Source organism: Drosophila novamexicana, unplaced genomic scaffold (genome assembly GCF_003285875.2).
Source record: "Drosophila novamexicana strain 15010-1031.04,08,12 unplaced genomic scaffold, DnovRS2.1 tig00000308-arrow-arrow-pilon, whole genome shotgun sequence".
In the NCBI taxonomy this organism is placed as follows: Eukaryota; Metazoa; Arthropoda; class Insecta; order Diptera; family Drosophilidae; genus Drosophila; species Drosophila novamexicana.
The window spans coordinates 794,803-815,701 of NW_020824799.1; the positions used below are offsets into that span (position 1 = coordinate 794,803).

General features: G+C 37.2%; 1 protein-coding gene across 1 annotated transcript in view; it reads right to left on the reverse strand.

The window, feature by feature from the left end:
- Nucleotides 1-776: 776 nt before the first annotated feature.
- The window catches only part of LOC115759476 (IDLSRF-like peptide), a 40,618-nt gene continuing 20,495 nt past the window's right edge, over nucleotides 777-20,899 (reverse strand). The window contains exons 2-4 of the mRNA XM_030700410.1: nucleotides 8,904-9,032; nucleotides 3,965-4,163; nucleotides 777-1,276 (exon numbers count right to left, since the gene is read on the reverse strand). Coding sequence (XP_030556270.1) covers nucleotides 1,129-1,276; nucleotides 3,965-4,163; nucleotides 8,904-9,032 — 476 coding nt within the window. The 3' untranslated portion in view covers nucleotides 777-1,128. The remainder of the gene's footprint in view (nucleotides 1,277-3,964; nucleotides 4,164-8,903; nucleotides 9,033-20,899) is intronic.

Consider the following 20,899-nt stretch of genomic DNA (forward strand, 5'->3'; position numbering starts at 1 on the left):
CATAGTTGCAAATTGAAACATTGAATGCTTGTCTACACGTCTTCAATTGAACAACAATAGCTGCAGGGCTTGCTAGTGGTTTATACTCTAAGCTCTAGACGATATGTCCCAATAGTTATATATACTATATAAAGAGACATAAATGTGTGTGTGTATATAGAAAAGAATTTTCAAAAAGTTAAACGTACTCTTGTGGGGTCGATATTAAGCATTATTTCTTGGAAGGTTCTGTACTGATAGCCTTGGTTTCTTTGCCGCTGAAACGTACAATTTTTGATAGGATTTCTGCTTTGAGTGAATACCTTGAGTGTGTTTTTTGGGTATTGAAACTAGAGTTGTTGTGAGGCCTCTTGAAACACTTACAAATACACATATAAGAAAGATATCATTTTATAAATATTAATGTTTTCTTTTTCAAATTTTTTTTTTTTTTTTGTATTTCCTTTTTTTTTCTCTGTTTTCTTTTGCCGAACGATCCCGCTTCTACATTTTGCTTTTACTTTTTCGTGAATTATTTTTGTAATGTTTTCAATTGTCTTGAAAATTGTATTTAGTTACTGAAAGATGCGCGTTAATTTTCTCAAAATTTGACGAAGTTTTCCAACACAAACGAACTAAGAGCTAAGAATGCAGACCGATTGAAAGAGCGCAGAAGAATTGGGAGAAAGTTCTTGATATAGTAGAGAAGCCGATTAATCGTCATTTTTGTATATTTTTGCAATTGACCAATATATTTTTGCAGAGTAGCGTTTTTTTGTTCTTTTGTAATATTTTTCATTTTTTTTTTTATTTTTGTGGTTTTTTTTTTTCTAAAAAAGATGTTTGAAAATTGAAAGCAAATCAAGCGTTGGACGGGCAAGAAACAGCATAAAACTAAGGAGTTTATTTGGAAAACCAATAGACAACTGCGAAAGTTTTGAGAAAATATTAGATGTACGAGTGTGTTCGTGTCTGGAATTGTGTCTGTTTAATAGTGTGTATCGGTTTATATTGTTGAATGTAAAGATTTGCTGCAACACCTTTCTAATAATTGTAATTATCATAGGGCGTGCCCAGATATGAATAGAAATTAGGATTGATGGGCTGTGCGTGTGCATAATAAAATCCAGAAGCCGGATCCGGCGCTACTCAGTCAAGGAAACCGGTGTTGACCAATTTCTCCAAAAAGAACTTCACATCACCCAGTTCCGAGTCCTTGATGCCAAGCGACTTCAACATGCCAAGATCGCCATTCTCCACAGCCATAAAAACTGAACGTAAATGCTCCAAGTCAGATCTGCAAAAAATGAATATTCAAATGTACCTCTTTTCTATTTTAATCAAAATAAACAAAGATAGTATTAAGTATATCGAGATAACTTCTCGTAAACGTAGTAATCGGGTTATATCCTGCTCATGCTGATAAAAGCAAGTGCTAAAGCTTATATAAATATTGTCGAGTTTGTGTAAGATCTTTTACATTTACATTTTGTTTCAACTGTTTCACACTTCCTCTCTAGAAGGAAGGGACGCTCAATGGAAAAACCACAATTGACTGTGGGCATTTTCAAATCTACCGAACACCTGAATAAAAGTTTAAGGCATATCGGACTTGCTTACAAAAATGCCTTATTTAAACGTCCGATTTGGATGCTTTGTTTAAAATTGCATTCCTAAAGGAAATAATGGCAGCTCTGCTTCTTGAATAACTTTTTTTGTCCCAACTTCATGGGAATTTGTAGGGCATAAATATTCCATCGAAATGTGTGCATAAACAAGAAACGAAAGACTTTTTATTTTAAAATGGAAGATTTGCAGTTTTTGCTGTTGGAAGTGAAGTGAAGTATTTATTTACCGGCAAACCCCTGTAATGTCTGGCCTAAGTTGTTTGCTTCGAATATGTCTATAATTTAAAATGAGTTTGCAATCCGAAAGTTCGTATCTATATTTTCAGCCCACTTCAGTTCTGTGGTGTGAATTTCAAAAAATGTTGAACTTTTACCAAGAGAAGCCTTGAAAGCCTCAAGCATGAAGCTGAAATATTAAGAACAACTTTTGATTCCCCTTTTACACCCAGCAGTGGTGGTTCTGGTGAAACGCGTCTCATAAAAGTCCTTGGAAAGGACGTCTCATAAAAGTCCTAAACAAATGTCCAACCAGGATGGGCTTGATTTTGCGAAATGGTGTGCAACAATACTCAAATGAATTTTCGCAAAGATCTTTAAAGATTCAATTTGTTTTATTATCCCTAAGAACCTTCTGATCCAAGCCAAATACTGCGGAATAAGGTATAAAGAACTTTGAGTCAAACATGTTCAAAACCTCATCTTCTCTTACTTCAAATGAGCTTACTGTCAGTCAGGACGAACAGTTTTTTTTATATAGATGAACTAGTACGTTGCCTTCGATAATTAATTGACATTCAAACTAATGCTTCTCTATCGGACAGGTATAGCTTGAATGAATACAAAATTTAAAGAAATCCATTGAAAATGTAATTACTTAATTACTTGATGTTGAACTACATCCGGCCCGAGCTCATATCCCACCCGTTCGCAAGCACTCCAAGCTTTCGGTTTGGGCACGATTAATTGAGTTGATGAAATTTTGTAAGTACCAGCAAACGAGGAGAAGCAGCCGCACAGAGAGCAGGTCTGCTAGTTAGGCTCGAGAGTTGTTGCCAATTAATCAGCCTTTTTGTCGGGGGTCTTTATGGGTCTAGCTTGTCCACAATTAGCTACACTTCAGTTAATTGTACGACCGAGCGACTGCCATTTTTGGGCAAATCTCATTGCTATTGCTGCCGTTTTGTGGTCAGTTTTTATTATTCTAATTTCATGAAAATTTCCCCCAATGGCTGCTACGGCCGTTATGTAACAGGCAGAAGGAGTATTTGCTAGCATATATATCATTTACATTTATATATTATCTATATATTCATGGTCGGCCGTTAGAGCTAGAGATACCAAAAAGATACAAATGCAGAATATTTCATTTATTAAAATTTATCCAGTTCCAGGTTTTGGTTGTAAATTCCTAGCTCTTAGTATTTGCACACATTTGAATGTCATATTTAAGCTTTAAAATTTTCATTAACATCGGACAAAAAGCACCGAAGCAAATCAAGTAAGCATTTTTGCATCGTAGCCTGGGAATCTTCAAGTCGGGCACACCCGACTACATCGCTCATACTTGTTATTTTTCTGCATTTGCTAAATAGTCCCTTATACAAACAACGGCCCATGCATGTGGAAATATGCAAACTTTAAGTAAGCATAAGCTTAATTATAAGAGATTGTGTTGTTCTAAAGGCTCGCACACCAGATACCTTGGTATTTAAATTTAGTCAAAAACACGAATATGGGAAGCCTTCCCATATTATATATATATATAAATGTTCTTCTCTCCATAACTATATTGGCACGACATTCTTCCACCCTTCTTAAACATTTTTATGAGCACAGGGTATAATGTAGGGATTAACTCCTTAAAGCCCGTGTGCAAAAACTGTCAACCATAGAAAAAAGTATTCAAATAAAGAACAGACACAGACAAAAAGCAAACAAGCAAAAAGGGTAACCATACGATATTTTAAAATTTCATAACTTGTTTGTGGTGGAGCGCAGAGAACTATAAAAGCGGTGTAAAGGACACACGTATATTTCAAGAGAATCGCCAAGGACGCTGCTGGATATGTTGTACAAAACACCAGACCTGGCCAGTGGGACAGGACTGGGGTGCACACGAACAGAAGAAGCGGAGCCTTGCCATTGTAAAGCAGCAGAGGGAAAAACTACCAAAAGTTAAAATAGCTTTGGGGTTGTGTTAAGTTTATTTAAGAGCTTTCATTATTTATATGGGATGTTCTGCTACTGGAGGCACTAAATTAAAATTCTTCCACATCTACCAAAGGGTTCCAGATAACAAACTAAGCGCATGAATAGCGCCCCGAGCATTGCGAAGGGACTCAAGTTTCTGACCATACCTCATTAGGTGCAATGCGGCTCCGAAGTCCTCAATCGTTTGCGATTCGCTCAAAGCGATGGCCACCTTTTCCACACCACCCAACGGGGAGAGGGCATCACGTGCCTTGCTGCCAAAAAGTTTCTCCAGATAATTGGGTCCATGTGAGGCGATTAGGCTCTGCAAAAATGATGCAGTCTCTTCGACAGGTGGGCGTTTGGCTGCAAATAGAAATAAAGGCAAGAACATTTTACAAATTGCTTATAATTAACCCAAGGCACATGTTGGGTGTTAAGTGGCAACAGGAGGGTCATAACACTCATATCTCACGAGACTAGTTGCATCCGTTAGGCTCATGCTGTTAAAAGAGAGTGTGAGAGTGACAGACCGAAATAGAAAGAGAGAGAGAGAGAAGTAGAGATAGAAGCATTGACATCCTTTCAATTTGAATTTTGTCCATTAATTTTAATGCTACAACAACAGCATATCAGCATTAATTAATCGCATGGCTTTTTTCATACCAGCTCCTGCATAGTCCAGTAATGTAATCAACATTATAATCAATTATTCAATATTAATAATAATTGCAAAATTAATGGCACATGAAGAACTCATGTTAAATTATTATAGAACACGTTCTGGCTTTTAATAAAATTGTTGTTCCTGACTGATTAACTCCTGATTGCACTATTCGATATCAATTTAAAAAAACTGCTTTTTAAAATGTACAGATCTACTTCATGGTGTAAAAATGCTGGTTCAACAGTTTAATGAGTGGAAAAGTTTTTGTTACAGTTTGAATATGAAAACTTGGCCCGAGCGAGAACGGTTAATATGCTCTTATGCCAAACGCAAAGTAAGCTAACTTCTTCCCTAACTTATATTTACGTATTTTTAAAAATTGCCTTACTATGCGATTCTCATGATTTACATATTTTCATAGTTTGTTTAAGAGTATTAAATAGTGTTGGTAAATTAATTAACTTTATCTCTGATAATATTTTTACTCTTATTAACTTATTATCAATCTCTTTTATGTACACGTATTTCCTAGTCAAGACCAAATAGAAAAAGACTTCCATGTCATAATGAAATACGGAAACTATCAGTCAAAATTTATTATTTATTTGATTCAAATACAAAGTTAATACTTTTCACATGTGGCCAGTTTCGAAATAATTATATTGATAATGATGATAAGACGAGTTAACCAAAAACATTCATTATAAAGTAAATAATATATAATAATATAAATACAGTTTTTAATGTGTATTGTTCAGTTAATTTAAAGCTGGCTTGTACATGATTAATAACTGTTTTATCAGGAAAGATTTAGTGTGTTCTTCAATAAAACTTCTTGTTACATGAATTTCAATCCTTTAGCTCAAATCATATTAAAATACAAACAAGGCCACTATTTTCGCTGTTTTGTATATGAAGAAAAGATAAAAATTACCCGGAGTCGCCCGGGGCAAATGAAAAATGTTCAACGAAATAGTTTGTGTAATTCGCGCCAAATTGAGGCAAACACCTTGCCAACACGCGTCAAGGTGTTGTAGTAACAGATAAAACAATGAAATATACAAATTGACTATGGCTGCTGCATTTGAGCCAGCGACCACTCGCTCGTTAGTCCGATGCTCAGAAACATGCTCATGACGTCAAAGTTACAAGGCATAATTATAAAGCTGCCTTGCTTTAAAATGCTTGGAAGTGGACTCTAACCCAAAGTGCAGCTACTGTAAGCATTTAATCGTAGGTCCTTTAAACTTTTTTATATGTATTGATTGCTCGTTTATTTCATTATTAAGCAAATGACACACGCTTTCAGAAAGAGACTTGTAATTGTTGCTAGTGGAAAGCTCTTTAAATATTTAACTGAAGTCCCGCAGAAATCAATTTAATATTAATTTCCCAATTTTAAGAACGTTTCTTTCAATTTATTTTAAATTGATCTATTTATAAGTATAAAAGGTTGCTAGAACTTTTGTCTTTTATTGTATTTCTATTGCCTTTTTTTTTGTTTTTTTGTTTTGGACAAATTGCTGACAATTTTAGGTAAGTCAGTTACTCTGTCAGTCCATCAAAGAATGGTTAAGTTTGCGGCGCTCGTTGTCGGCTTTTACCCCACCGGCTGCACTTTTGAGACTCGGTGAGTGTCCCTTATGTACATATACCGACGCTTGTTGGCATTTTTAATGGCTGCAAGGACACGGTAGTCGATGGATCTGTAGCAAGTGGGTGTATATATGTGTGTGTGTGTGTGTGTGTGTGTGTGTGTGAGTTGATTCAGTTACTGGCTGTATTTGTTATGCAAATGGCGCAGTTTGCCAGTTTTTTTTTTTTTCTATTTTTTTGTGCTCTTTTGTTGTGCTGTTGGCATCTATGTGAGACCCAGTGCATGTATGGTCAGGATATATCGCCTGGGAACGCCACAGTTTTACATGCCCCGAGCTTAATGTGTGTGTGTGCATGTGTGTGTCGCCTGTTTGCCTTTAACTTGTTACATATTCAGGCGATGTATATCAGCAGTTAAGATAAGGCCAACTAACATTTGCAGGCTCTTTGGTCGCTGGCCCTGCAGCACTTGCAGCACTTCATGGGAAACGCCAATGTTAACTTTTAGCTGTTGTTAAAATGTATGTAAATTTATGTTAATTTCCCTGGGGTATTCAAGTGCAGCGCAATCAACTTATTTTTTAAATATTTATTGCAGTTTTACTCCTTTTTATTGAGAAATGGAATACGTTTGTTTCCCTTTTATATGTATAAAATGTTTATTATTTATTTAATTTTATATTTTATTTTACTTTCTATTAACTTTTTGTATTATTTTACCTTGTGCAGACAGCTTTCGGTTAACAATTTAAGCTACTCGATACATTTTAATTGAATTCTCAAACGGAAATGGAATTAATTAGGCTCTTATTTTGCGCCCTCTGGTCATGATCTCAGTTAAGTATTTCTAAGCCACAAAGATTAATTAATTATTATTCATTTACTAGCACATTTAACATTTGTTTTCAGCATTCGGCCCCACCTGATGAGAAAAGCCACTCTCTATGGCACTTTATGCCATTGTACAATGCAGCAACAATTGGCTGAGGCGGAAGCAAGTCAAAGGAAGCCGCAGGACTGCTCCCAGGCACAAAAAAAAAAAAAAAACGGACTGAAGGCAACTTGAGCCTGCCATTTAGCCCCACACACTAGCTGGTCAGGGGGAACCATATTGGGTGGGGCGCATAATTTATCAAAGACATTTGAGCCAGGCGCTATAACTTGCGCGCACATTAGACCCAGATCGAGACCGAGACCGAGACCGACACTTCCTAAATGATTTCATTGTCGAAAATAGTTTATTCTTTTCTTTTTTTTTGTCTTTTCCTTTTGGTTTTTGTTGTAGAATAACAATGGTGCACGGAAAATATACGCCACAATGCGCCCGACTTTGCCCTGCGGCCTCTGCGTGTCCCGGCAACGGAGTCTAGCGAAGGCGAAGGCCCACAGCAACTGGAAGCGTCTGTCCTGCCTGGCCCGCCTGCTGGCGACTTTCAGGTTTCAGTCAAGTGAATTGCGGCAATTAGTGGCAACAATTTTCTGTTTACTTAAAGTTTCGCTGCCAGCGCCGTGGCCGCTTGTTTGCCCAGCAGTCGGTGCCCCCAAAAAATTAAGCACCGAATTTTCGCCATTGTTTGCTCAACCACAGTGCGTAATTTCTTTAGATATATTCTTACTTATTCAACTAGTTTATGTGCCAAAAATTGTATTTATCACCCAGCAACAATAATTCGTCGGGCTTTGCACAATATTTATTACGAGATTTGCATCGGCAGCCTGAATATCAAATTCAATTATATTTCCTTTAATTATTGCGCAATTTGTTTAATTATTTTGTTGATTGTTCGCCTTTGTTTTGCCTGGTCATAAATGCAATCAATTCTACAAGGGAGTTTTATATATATATAAAAAACATAAAAACCCTGCCACCGCAAGGCCGGGTAATACACGCGACTCTGCAATTAAAACAACAACAAACAAACTTATTTTTAAGTATTGCTCTACTATGCGATTCTCATGAATATAATAAATGAAATGTATTTGGATAATATAAAAGCATAGAGTTGATTTAGATATTGTTGCATTTAATGTGTCAAGGCATACAAGAAACATGGCTGCTTCAATTGAAAGTGGAGTAGCTTGTGCTGGATTTCCAATTATTTTATTAGCTTGGCTCTAAGCCAAGCATCAGTTCTTGTCAAAGTTTTGTAGCATATTTTACACGTTCAATTCTCACCAGGAAGCTGGACTGTTCGAATGGACAAGTAAATGGAAACTTTCTGATTCGCTGGTAAACTTTGCAGCTATGTGGCTAATTTGATTAGATTCAAGCGAGCAGCAAACCAAAAATAGAATAACAAGTTGTGCACAAATCTTTGAAAGTGCAACAGCATGCTTTATAAGTTCCATACAGTGGCCAGTTGCCAGTTGCCAGAGATGAATGGGACCGAATACGTGTACCGCTTGGCCTTTGACTCATGTGCAGCTGCCCTTGATATGACACAGACAGTTGAAAATACGTACACACATATACAAACGCATACACAGGGCCTAATTGAAATACGGCCTTTAATTTCCTGCTGGTTTCTTGACAGAAGCATTTGACAACTCCAGTCGGAACCATGCTGCTCAGCCATGAGTGCAATATTCTGATGGGCCTTTGGCAAATTGGATTGTGGCTTGTGACTGGCAGCCACAAATCAAAATTGCACCATTTCTTGGCATTGATTTTGCTTGAAAATCAATGGATCTAACCAAATTATTTATGGCCAGACAGATGGCCAACAGTTTGCATACAATTAAAGCCAACTCTGACGCTGGCGCTGGCTCTGGCTAACTGGTCATTGCAGGCAGCTACAATTGAAAGCCAGAAGTAATTTCGACCCAATGTCTCTGGGACTTACCCGCAGTGCAAAGACGCATGTCCTCGTCGTAGCCGTCGGAGCAATCGGGCGCACCATCGCATAAATATTGTATGGAAATGCAATTACCGTCGCCGGGGCACTTGAAAGGCTCGTACGGATGGCAGGCATCTGCAAGAAAATAGCAAAGGGAAAAACATCATGAATAACGCTTTAAGCTTTAATCGGCAAATATAATTTCAATTCTAAACTTTGTCTTAAAACAACCAAATGGGTTGTAAGGACTTCAATGGGATCATTTACTTTTCTATTAAAGTCAATTCTAAGCTATTCAATGCGGTAACAAGTGTGTATATTAATGGAAATTGACTAAAAATAAATAAGCTGACTTAATTATATAGTTTTGACTATTATTATTTGGATTTGCTTAAAGTAATTTATCAATTGAAGGTTGTTCAACAATATTCTTTTCGATGTTCGTTTCATAATTTCTAAGAAATATATGTAAAAATAAAACAATAAAGAAATATATTCAAATTGATCAACATATTTAGATGCATATGTACATTTTTATTTATTTATTTGAGCATGACTCTGCTCGCCAGGCAAACACACGACCAGACCACATATTTTATTGCTTTGCAGAGACATATTTACATATCTGTATGTTTATTATATAGAACACCTGAACCAAGTGAACACCATTCACCCCTTTAACAGCCTCTGTGAGAGCTATATATGACAAAATAAAAGGCAAGGACTAAAATATGCTGGCATTAAAGTCGACTTTAAGCTGATAAAGCGTATTTATATTATTGTTTGTTTGTTTTATACTTTACATCAGGGAATTACAGCTACACCACATTATTTATATATGTTAAACATGTGCAATTGTGCGCTGGTTTCAGGATTTATCTCGAAAGCCGTAATATTAAACATATTTGATGTAAAACATTTAACTAGACAAAATAGCCGAATTGTAAACGAAGAAAAAGTAAGTCAATTTAAGTGCAAGTCCCTTAAGTCTTGCCCTCAAGCCAATAAGGTGCTAGCTATCAAAAATATAATTGCAGTTGTAGCTTCAATTTCTTTTCTCTACTTTGCGTGCTATCCATTTTTCCAAAGAGTCCGACAGTTTATTACCAGCAACCTTTAGTTGCATAAATTTGCATTGCAAAGGCAATTTCAACAAGTTGGATTTATATAGACTCCTCGAAAGCTGGAAAAGAACAAGAGAAGAAAGCGCAACAACAAATTGGAGGACAGCAATGGAGTACCGAAGATTTAATACCCAAGCAGAAATATTAAGGTCGTTCGCTGATCTACATGATCTAAGAAAATTGTTAAGAGCATTTAGCTCCATATATAAAATGGTATGTATAACATTTTCTCGAAAGTATATTTCGTCCATTTCAGTTATGTGTTTTATTTTTAACTTCTCAGATCACAAGTGCCTTTACAAGTAAATATTTAAACCTCGAGTAGATAATTTGAATATAAAACTCTCAAGTTTCCTAGCTGGCACAAACAAAAACTTTAGCTTAAAGCGTTTTGCTAAAGTCGTTTTTTTTTGTTTTCGAAAATGGAATTAAATTGTTGCTTAAAGAATGTGCTGTTATGGCCACAGGTAATGCTGAGCTTAATATTTTTAAAGCAGCCCTTTTAAAAGAAAACCGCACATAACCGTAAAGCAAATGCGAGGAGCCACAGCAGCCAAATGTCGAAAAGTAAACCTCTTTTGTTGTGCGGCTCTTTTTTTGGCCGCACATTAAATGCAGACAAATGAAAATAAATACATACGTCAGCCAGACGCCACCTACACAAACACGAGCTCGCACACGCACACACACACACACACACACACACACACACACACACACACACACACACACACACACACACACACACACACACACACACACACACACGCACACATCCACATGGCAAACAAACAGCTAACAAAATGGCAAAATGGCGTTGGAAGTGAAAATTGTTCCTAAAAGCCTTGGCAAGCTTTACTCGAAGCCCCAACATACGCCCAATCCGCCACGTGCCTGCCAAAAAGAAAACCAATTTGCGCTCCTGCAAAAAGATCTGGTGAAAATTTACAGTCGCAACACAATGGCAAGCAAGGACCTAAAGAAAACCAAGCAAACAAAACAAAAACATGTGAAAATTAAAATACCAAAAATTTTGAGCGCCGCACACGCATGTTAACAAATGGCCCAGCATATTGGCCATGAAAGCAGTGCAAAAAAAAACAAGTAAGAGTTTCTAGTCGGGAGCTCCCGACTAGGGGATACCCTGAGCCCTCTTCTTCCAACATCAAATGCAGATATATATTCTATTTTAGAAGCTATATGTCAAGTTTGGTGACACTAGCTCTTATTATTTACCAAGATTGCCCAAAAAACAGGATATCGATATAGATTTTTATCGATTGCTTGGAAACGGAGCAAGTTATCGATTATCGGAAACAAACTCGATCTGCGCGGGAACTAGGAGCATCTACATCTAAAATTTCAGGTCTCTAGCTCTATAGGTTCTGAGATCCTTGCGTTCATACATACGGACGGACGGACGGACAGACAGACGGACATGGCTAGATCGACTTGGCTATTGATGCTAATCAAGAATATATATACTTTATGGGGTCGGAGAAGCTTACTTCTGCCTGTTACATACATTTGGATTTTGCACAAATTCAATATACCCTTATACCCATTTTTAATGGGTACAGGGTATAAAAAAAAACAAAAAAATCCAGCACAACAATAAATTCAATTAACTCGCGCCTTGTTTGGGTCTTATTTTGATTTGATTCCCCAGAGAGCTCCCACAGCGGCGCGATTCAAAATGGCGCCTGCCTACGCATCAGCGGCTAATGCGCACTTAACGGGATTTTACGAGCAGTGGAAATTAGTGCTCGGCAAAAAACATCATTTTAAATATGAAAATAAATTAATTGCCTTGATTTTCTGTTAATGGTTTTTAGCTGTTTTTCGCTTGTCCCATATCTCGTTTGGGGCTAAATACGATTGTATTTTGCAGCTTTTTGCAATTATGTCCATATTTTGATTATTTTATTAGCCAATAATGGGTTTAAAGGGTTTATTAATTGATCTAGCCTGTCTGTCCGACCTCAGGCACTATAATTGATATGTTTATAGACTTAAAACTTACTGATTGACTGACTGAACGATTGACTGACTAACTGATTGACTAACTGACTGATTGATGTTAAAAGCTACGAATCTTATATTTTATATAATGAAAGGGCATGCTGAGATTGTCAATTCATACTGCAAGTGTAGCAATTGCTTGTATCATTTTAGCTTACCATCTGATTGGCTTTAAACATATTGCAAAATATCTAGTTTACTAAAGATATGACCGCGATCATATATTAAAATTGTAAGCTGTCGTCAAACCAGTCAATATTCATATTGTGATCTAAGTGGACACAATATAGGAGCTTAACATGCAATTAGATAAGCTTACTTACTTAGGCTTACTTACAATTAAACGCACATAATTAGTCAATTATAACGATAATTTTTCAATTATAACTGCAACAACTGGCCTGTAATTGGCCCTCTATTGCTCTGGCTTTGTGCTATCTATAACAAAAGCACATTGAAATACGTGCGACACGAAGCCAAATGGTATTCAATTGCTTTATAAAAAGGTTTATTCTTAGCGCAACAAAGCTATTCTGAAGCAGGGCAAAATGAAAATCGCAAAACATGTTTAATGGTGCAACAAAGGATAAATATGTTTCACAGGATTGACATTAAAGCGACTCCAAGCAAGTGCGTTAAAGGATTTGACAGCTTGACAGTAACTGGCACCTTATAGTGGCAAACCATTTGGGCAATTTGGACAGCACCTTTTGGCCTTTCATCCGAGAAATTTTTGCTGCGCACAATTTGGCTGGGATTTTTCCTTACACAGCACGCACAATAAACTAAATATCTTTCACTTGGCCCGTGCTTGTAAAGCACACGTCCAGAACTTGTTTACTTGCTCCAGCAATTGAGTCAAGTGAATTATGGGACTCGGTCCTGCACCCTGCCTTACGGCTTGTCAATTATCCTGGCCCGCTGGGCACATAAATTCCAATTGTTCTAACATCAAATAGTAATGAATTGCTCGCGGCTGACTTACAAAGTGTTTTATATTTTTATTTTTTTTCTTTTGGATTTTCGATATTTACGCACAATGCCAACGCAACTAAATTAAGTAGTCTGGCGCGTGCAACGTGTCGTATGTGTGATATTCATGTTTTTCCAAGCTTGTTGCCAAGTGCTCGACGAGCATGAAAATATAGACCTTATCGCTTGATTTAGCAGCTGTGAATTGGTATTTTTCTGCTAAGCTACTCGGTTAAGAGGCTCTGCGTACTTTATGAGAAGTTTTAAAATGTAGGACATCTCAGTTATTTAATCTAAGCTCTTCGCAATTGAAAGGAGGACGGTTTAAGATATTTTAAAGCATTTATTTGTCTATCGTGCACATATGCCACTCGGCATTGTAATTCAGTGGCAATTTATTGTTTGAGCTGATAGGACTTAACATTTTTTACCCACTTTCAAAGCTCATTTGCCAATTTCAAGCTTATGCTGAATAAAAGTTAGCTAAAGCTTCATTGTCTAACATTCAATTTTAGTCCATTTGCATGGCTTTCACTAGCATTTAATATTTTGTGTTTACTTAAGAGTCCTCAAATCAAGTGCCATATTTGTGGTTCTTTCAAATGACAACAAGTGCGCACAGAAGTAGGCAACATATAAATGAAACATGTGATGCAGTTGCGTTAAGCTTTCTGGCCACAGACAGACAAGGGGTACATTTGTGAGATCTGGCATAAAGTAAGCACACACCTGACAAGAGCTCATAAAAGCAAGAAAATCGACTGTGGTTAGCCTCGGCACGAAATACTTTTCATAAAACACATCAGACACGGAGGCCAAAGAGTTGATGGTAATGAAAATGAAGATAAGGCTGGGGCTTCGTCCGCTGACGTGAATTGTGTGTATGTCGTGTGTGGCAAACTTAATGAATGTTGCATAAATGTCAACGGCTAAGAAAAAAGAAGACACGCACCTGTGGTCGCCTGTCAGCTGCGTCATGATGTTACGAATATTAAACCTATTCCAAGTATATGTAGCATACATACAGTCGCACCACATAACATAAGAAATAATGAAAAAATAACCTGAATTTTGGGCTAAGTACTGCATGTGACAGGCAGCCGGGCAGACGAAAAGTAAGAAAGAGGAAGCTGTTTCATCAAAAATATGTTCTTGTTGCCCCCCTAAGATAAAGGTCAGCGGGTAACGACTTAAGGCAAAAAAAGTCTTGACATACAAGGCGTACGCGCAATATCTGTCACACACATGCGTTGCGTTAGCTTTTGTTCTGCCCACAGCCTGCCAATTGCAGTTTACCTGACTCACCCAATTGATTAGGTGTGTCCTGTATCCTGTCGGGCACTAGTGTAATATGTGCTCAAAGCACACAATGCGGTAAGCCTGTTACATGACACATAATAACGCAAAAAGCAGGTCTTGGCTTTGGCAATATTTCTTTCTATGCACCTTGGGGGGACTGAAAGTCAATAGACATGGCTATTAAGAATGCTGCAAGGTGATAAATACTTCAATGGAGATGATTTCGCTCCCAAAAATGTGCGTTGAACCGACAGCGAGAGAACGCCGGTTCAAAGCAGCACTAAATAACAATTTTAATATTATCCGCAGAGAAAATGTATATTAGTTATGTATATATGTATATGTATATGTATTCTTTGGTAGAGCTGTTGAAGGTTTCAGGACACCCTGAACTAGAGAACCTCGGTGTAGATGACAGTTTTGATTGGTTTGTAATAGATTATGAAAAGTGGGGCGGTACAGCCAGCGTTCGCATAGCTGCGTGGTGAAAATTTAGCCAGCTTCGCGACGAGAATTGCTCGTATATATATAGATCTCAAGAAACTACATAAGATATTCAAACAAATAGGTTAAAAGCCAAGATGACTCATCGGATTTGCAGGGAACCAAACGTATTCTTTATATTCGTGCATTTCCAGCAGCTAGTACCATATTTTAGTAAAGACAAACACTACGTTCGCACAACATGACGTATACGCAATATAAGTATACAATGTGATTGCACACACCCACAATGGAAGCAAACTAATGAAATTTACTGTCCTTCCCCAGTTGTATCGCTCGCAGCTCGCATGTGTATTGTATTTGTTTAGTGTAGTGTTGCCGCTGCTGAACTAGTTTGATTGCATATAACTAATTGTTTTGCTTATAAATTAGCACATTTGTATGCACCAACACGTCCCAGACGACAATGCTGACGTAATTTATTATAGCATCCAGAGACATGCATTCCTACGATTGCCTGTAGACAATACAGCAAAGTAAATTTATTGGCATCGACCTAAAGTGAGAATGCGAGGCACACTAACTGTAGATGTGAAGGTTACGAGAATATAAACAAGAACGAAAGTAAACGAAACTCTCGTGCTGAGTTTGGTTTGTCATAACAGACACAGGCATTTATTTGTAGGGTAAGCTGCAGTTGCATTGAGCTGGCATAATTCACACATCGAAATTCATTTAGTAATACGTATTTTTATATTTAAACGGTTTCATATATATATATATATTTAGAGATATACATATATATATACTTGACTCTGCCTACAATATTTATTTATAATTTGTCGCCCTGTCAGACAGTAAATTATTTATATATGTAAGTTACCCTCCTCCTTAGACAGATTAAGTTTCCTTTAATATACATTTCGATATTCCCTCACATCGTCATTTAATCTTTAAAAAGCAATTTATTTTAATCTTATATTATGCTTAAAAAAACAAATGTGACATATCGAAGGAAATAAGCTTAAAAAAAATGCTGCAACCTACACACCCTACCTCTGTGCACGAGTTACAAATAATACATTGACATGATTTCACTTTTTGGATGTGTAAATATTTAATAAGGACGGGACAGAGTACATAAAGTAACAAAATACCAATGTGTATATGCTCGCTTGCCAGAGAAGCTATGGCAATTTATCCGATTGAAATTTGCAGTCTCTTGATACGCATAAAAATTATCAAATTTAATTGGATTCAGTGTATTTGTGGGAGTGTATGTATACAGACATATATAATCTGAGACGACTTCCAATTAATTAGTTTACATCAGAAAATGAAGCTAAAATCCGTAATTTGTATCAACAGATTGATAATCAACACATTGCCCAAACACTGAACACATTTTAAATAAGTAAAGGGACTTAATGGGCTTGTGCCGAGGCGTGCCCGGCTGTCTGTCGATCTCAGAAACTATTAGAGCAAAGTCTTGAAATCTTAATGAATGGAATTTCTATGGCATCATCTGGTTTCTTAGAAGTTTCTCTAAGCTTATGATAGTGAGAATCTTTAAATTTAGGATAAAGGTTCTAGTAGAGTATCCACCGATACACAATATTTGCAATTTTTGGATATATGTAAAAACGGCTTGTGTCTGTACGTATAAAAGAAAGCAAGCATGCAAGCATCGGCAGCTCGTCTCTTTTCAATTCTCGAAGTTTCACATGCTAAACATAACATTTTTAACTACACATTTCGCACATTTTCGGTTCCCCGATTTTGTTTGTTTTTATAAAAGTTCTACATAAAATAGTGCGCAATATTGTGGAATGCGCGCATTCGGAAAATTTTACCATAAATTTTGCACTTTTATGGGCACATAAAAAATGCATTGCTCTGGCGGAAATAATGCTTTGCAGATGCCATTTAAAACTCTTGAAAAACGTATTTTCCATGTGCGTGTAAAACTGTAAAAAGCAATCATAAATTACATTTTCTAATGGCTAAGCCGGAAGTGTGCACAACTAATGCAATTTTCTAAAGGTGCCACACATCGCATTGCGTATAAGACAAATAAGAGTTCCCCAGTCAGGAATGCCCGAATAGAAATTACCCTTAGTCTAGCGGCTAGCATCTGTGTCTGTGCTTCCTCTAGCCCTTGCCTCATACCAAGGTATATGCACCCTTGAATATCTCCTGTGGTTTTTGTGCGACTTTTGAGAAATGTGGCATCTAAATATTTTTGCCTTTAAGCTTCAATTCAAGCAGCTTTGCAAATGACATGTATTTATAGTACAGTATGTGGCAAAATGAGCAGACCCCAGGTAACTGTGTCCTTATTGACTTACCTGTTTGTGCGCTGGCATTCTATTTTACAGTAGGCAATATTTCGACGGGAAATGAACCGGAAATGCGCACATCGTTAAGGTGTAAGGCAATTGCTGCATGCACCTTTAACCTTTACTGGCATGAGGTTTTTTATGAATGCAATCAACATTCACAAAGCCGCACGTGGTGAGTATTTCAAGGCAATTCTAGTGAAATGGAGTCTGTGAAACAAATTGCATTTTCACAACTGCGCCAGACTTCGAATAACATTAAATTTCAGACTAATTGCAGTTGTTTGTCAAGCGCATACTCAATTAAATTATAGGTGAAAAGTGTGTTCAATATCTAAAAACTGTCGAGAAAGTATGAAGCAAGCGAAAATTCGTTTAAATTAAATAAATCTAACTGTTAGCACACGAGTCGTGGCAAAAACCAAAATGTCAAGTAAACTCGGTTGAGTGTATTCCCAAAAATAGTTTTTGCCACTTACCACTCGACCGCGAATTTTCAACCACATTACGCTTGCTTGTTTTTTGTTTTCGTTTCTATTTGCCCGCTCAACACGCAACAGACAAAACATTGTCATTAAAGTAAAATAAGCGAATACGAGTAAACACTCGTCTGTCTGACTGGGTCCGTCTCTTCGTCTGCCCGGCTCGCCTTTCATTTTGGGCAACAAAACGCCCCGAAAATATTCACAAAATGGCTCAGCGACCATGTGCCAGTGGCTGCAATCATCCAAACTGCCAGCTCCATTCACAATTCTCATTGTCATTGTCTTTTTTGGGGTTGCTGTTGTTATTGTTGTTGTTGTTGGTTGGCGTGTGGAATCGGGGGCATATGCCAACAATAGGCGACCCACACGGCATGATTATATACAGTATCTATGTATGTGCATATGTTAACTATTTGTGCAGTCAAAGTTCCCATTAGTCGCTTTGCAGAACGAAAATAAAAATAATTTGCTCAGCAAATGGCTGGTCCGAAACGCAAACGCGTTCAGTTTGTCTGCGCAACAATGATTATGGTACTACAAACTACAAACTTAACAAATTCATTTACATGATTCCTATCGCAATTTAATGCGCGTTTTCTTGTTTACTTTACGCTATGGAATAGTTGAGAATATCTGACTTTGAATGAAGTAGAAAAGAACAAAAATGAAGTAATTTAAGACACAAATGTTTTTAAAAAATGGTAATGTAATAGGTATTATATGACAGTCGAAGACTGCAATAATATTCATATAATACTGAAGCAAATATATAAATCCACATTTCTTAAGACAATATATAATTATGTTGTTTTCCGTGCAGATACTCGCATAGTTCGACTTAGTTGGTCGTCGTCTTTTATGGGCATGTCTTTTGAGAGCTACAAAATACATTTCATGTATATAATAGTCTGTATAAGCTTGTGTTAAAGTATACAAGTCAAATTTTGACGACAGCAATCGCAGCATCATTTAATGATCCTTATATTACATAAAAATTAAAGGAAAGAGTATGCAATGCAGTGCAACCCGTAAAGGCCTGTTTAAAATAGATACTTTAAAATTGGCACGGCTGGCTGTCAACGAAATGTCGTGTTGCAACAAGTTTTCACCCAATTATGCACTGGAACAGCGTGCTACACATAATTAAGTTGAAGGGAACACTCAATTGGATTCTAATGTGAGGACACCTGTCATAAGCGGAGCTAGAGTAAGAACAAGAGTGTGGACCATACTGGCGCTGGTGAGTGTCCGTGTCGCTGGATAAAAGCATAAGGAAGTCAACAAAATTGGCGGAATTTTCGTTTCCTGCTTTTACTCTAATGTCATGTTGCTTGCCGTTTTATTGGTTTGTTATTAGTAATGAAATAAAAGGACATTCTTTTTAGCTGCATTGCCCATATGAAGGCTGACATGAACAGTTCTTTAATTGTTCCCAAAGAGCATTTATTTGTTTATTCACACTATATTAGAGAGATAACAAATGTTTCTGCACTTGAGCTGGAATTGTTGTGCATTTGTCATCAATTTACTCGAGTAGAATTGATAGCACATTCCATTGGCCTTTCATTTTATTGACTTGTTAACAGCGACAAAGTGATTTAATGGCGACTATTAATTGCTTAAGTGTCATTTGACAGCCATAAAGCATGTCTCAAACCCTCTTTCACTAACTTTATCTGGCTGTCATTCTTGTGGCTAATTTTAGCTTACATTGGGACGCACCTTGGCCGACTTTAATTGCACGTTGACAATTCCATTCCAAGTATAGTATGGTATAGTACAATATTGTTGGCATTACCATGGCATTTGTATGCAAATGTCAAAGCATTTCTGCGGTCGAGTCGACAAGTCGCCAAGGTCCTTTTCTTGTCTTAGTGACACATTTGTTGGCCAACCTAACTGCCAGCGGCCCGCTTTGCTTGCGTCACTTGCGGAATGACCTTGCACTTGATGTTGCACACGTTGCAACAGAACTAAAAGGGAAAAAAATGCTTAAATAATTACCACTTGAGCTGTTGTCACGCAAAATATGACAATTAAGCGAGCCCAGGACGTGGCCATAGACGTGCAAAAATAATAAATGCTTGGGCGACTTAGGGATGAATAAAAACTGAACACTATGCCAAGACACACCAAGGCAAGGCAACGGAAGCATGTCTGAGAGCCAGCCAGGCATTAAGGCCCGCCGCATGTCCCTTGCTTTCAGCGCCATCATCATAATGGCGTTTAAGTGCAGGCAATTAAAAATATGACAAGACTACAATCTAAAGCTTGGAAGACTTAAGTCTTGCGAAAACCGAATCAGCAATAAAACTTGTTGCTTTTGCTCAACTCACAATAACAATAACTTCAAACAAACTTGACCGTTTAATTGGTTCAAATCAAATTGTACGTGCTTAAACAGAAAGTAGCATTTTTTATACAACAAATTGCAAGCCCCAACTAAGTAATAAATGTGTTACTTTCGTTGTAAATCTCATTGTTTTTTTTACATATTAAACAACTTGTTGCAATTCAAATACAACTTAACTTCATATGCTTACAGACTTACAAATTGTTGCGTTGATAAATAAAACAAATTAATTTATGTTAATTTAGGGACAACAGTTTTACAGCTTTGGGCATATTGAATTTTACAGCCTGTCTTGTTTAGTTATGACCGCATATTTTGTTTATTATATTGCATTCCTTCATATCAACAAACAAATTCCCAACTGCGCATTCCGAGAGCGCCCCAAATGACAAATGGCATTAACGGCAGGCCAAAAATTAATGAGCGGTAATCATGAAAAATGTTTGGTTTACCAAATAAGTAAGGCCAACAAACAGTGTGTACACACATTAACACAATGCCGTTATGTGAGCCAGGTTCAGGCACGTATTTGTCCCAGACGCATTCGTTTAAGTTAGGCATCTAATTGAAAGCACGTTAGGCCAACAGCTACTTGCTAGCTGTTGTTGTTGTTGTTGTTGTTGTTGTTACTGATGGTTGTTGTAATTGATAAAGGAGGCAAACATTCGTTTTGATTAGCGCTGCCGTCACTTACACCTGGCAGGCGCAAGCAACTTTCATGACTGACTGTATTCATGCAGAATCTAAGGCGCGCCTGAGAGCCTGCCTCGCTTAAATTGATTAAAGCAAGCTTTTAATGTGGCGCATCTGCAGTAAGTAAATTTCACATTAAATATTAATCATACGCCACATTTTCCGAATTCTGTAGACCCAAGACTACTCCCTGGAGAATACAGTCGAAGTTGATTGTTTCGCCGTTTCAAGAAAAAGCAAAAGGTCCCACAAGTTGTTCAACTTTTTCGCT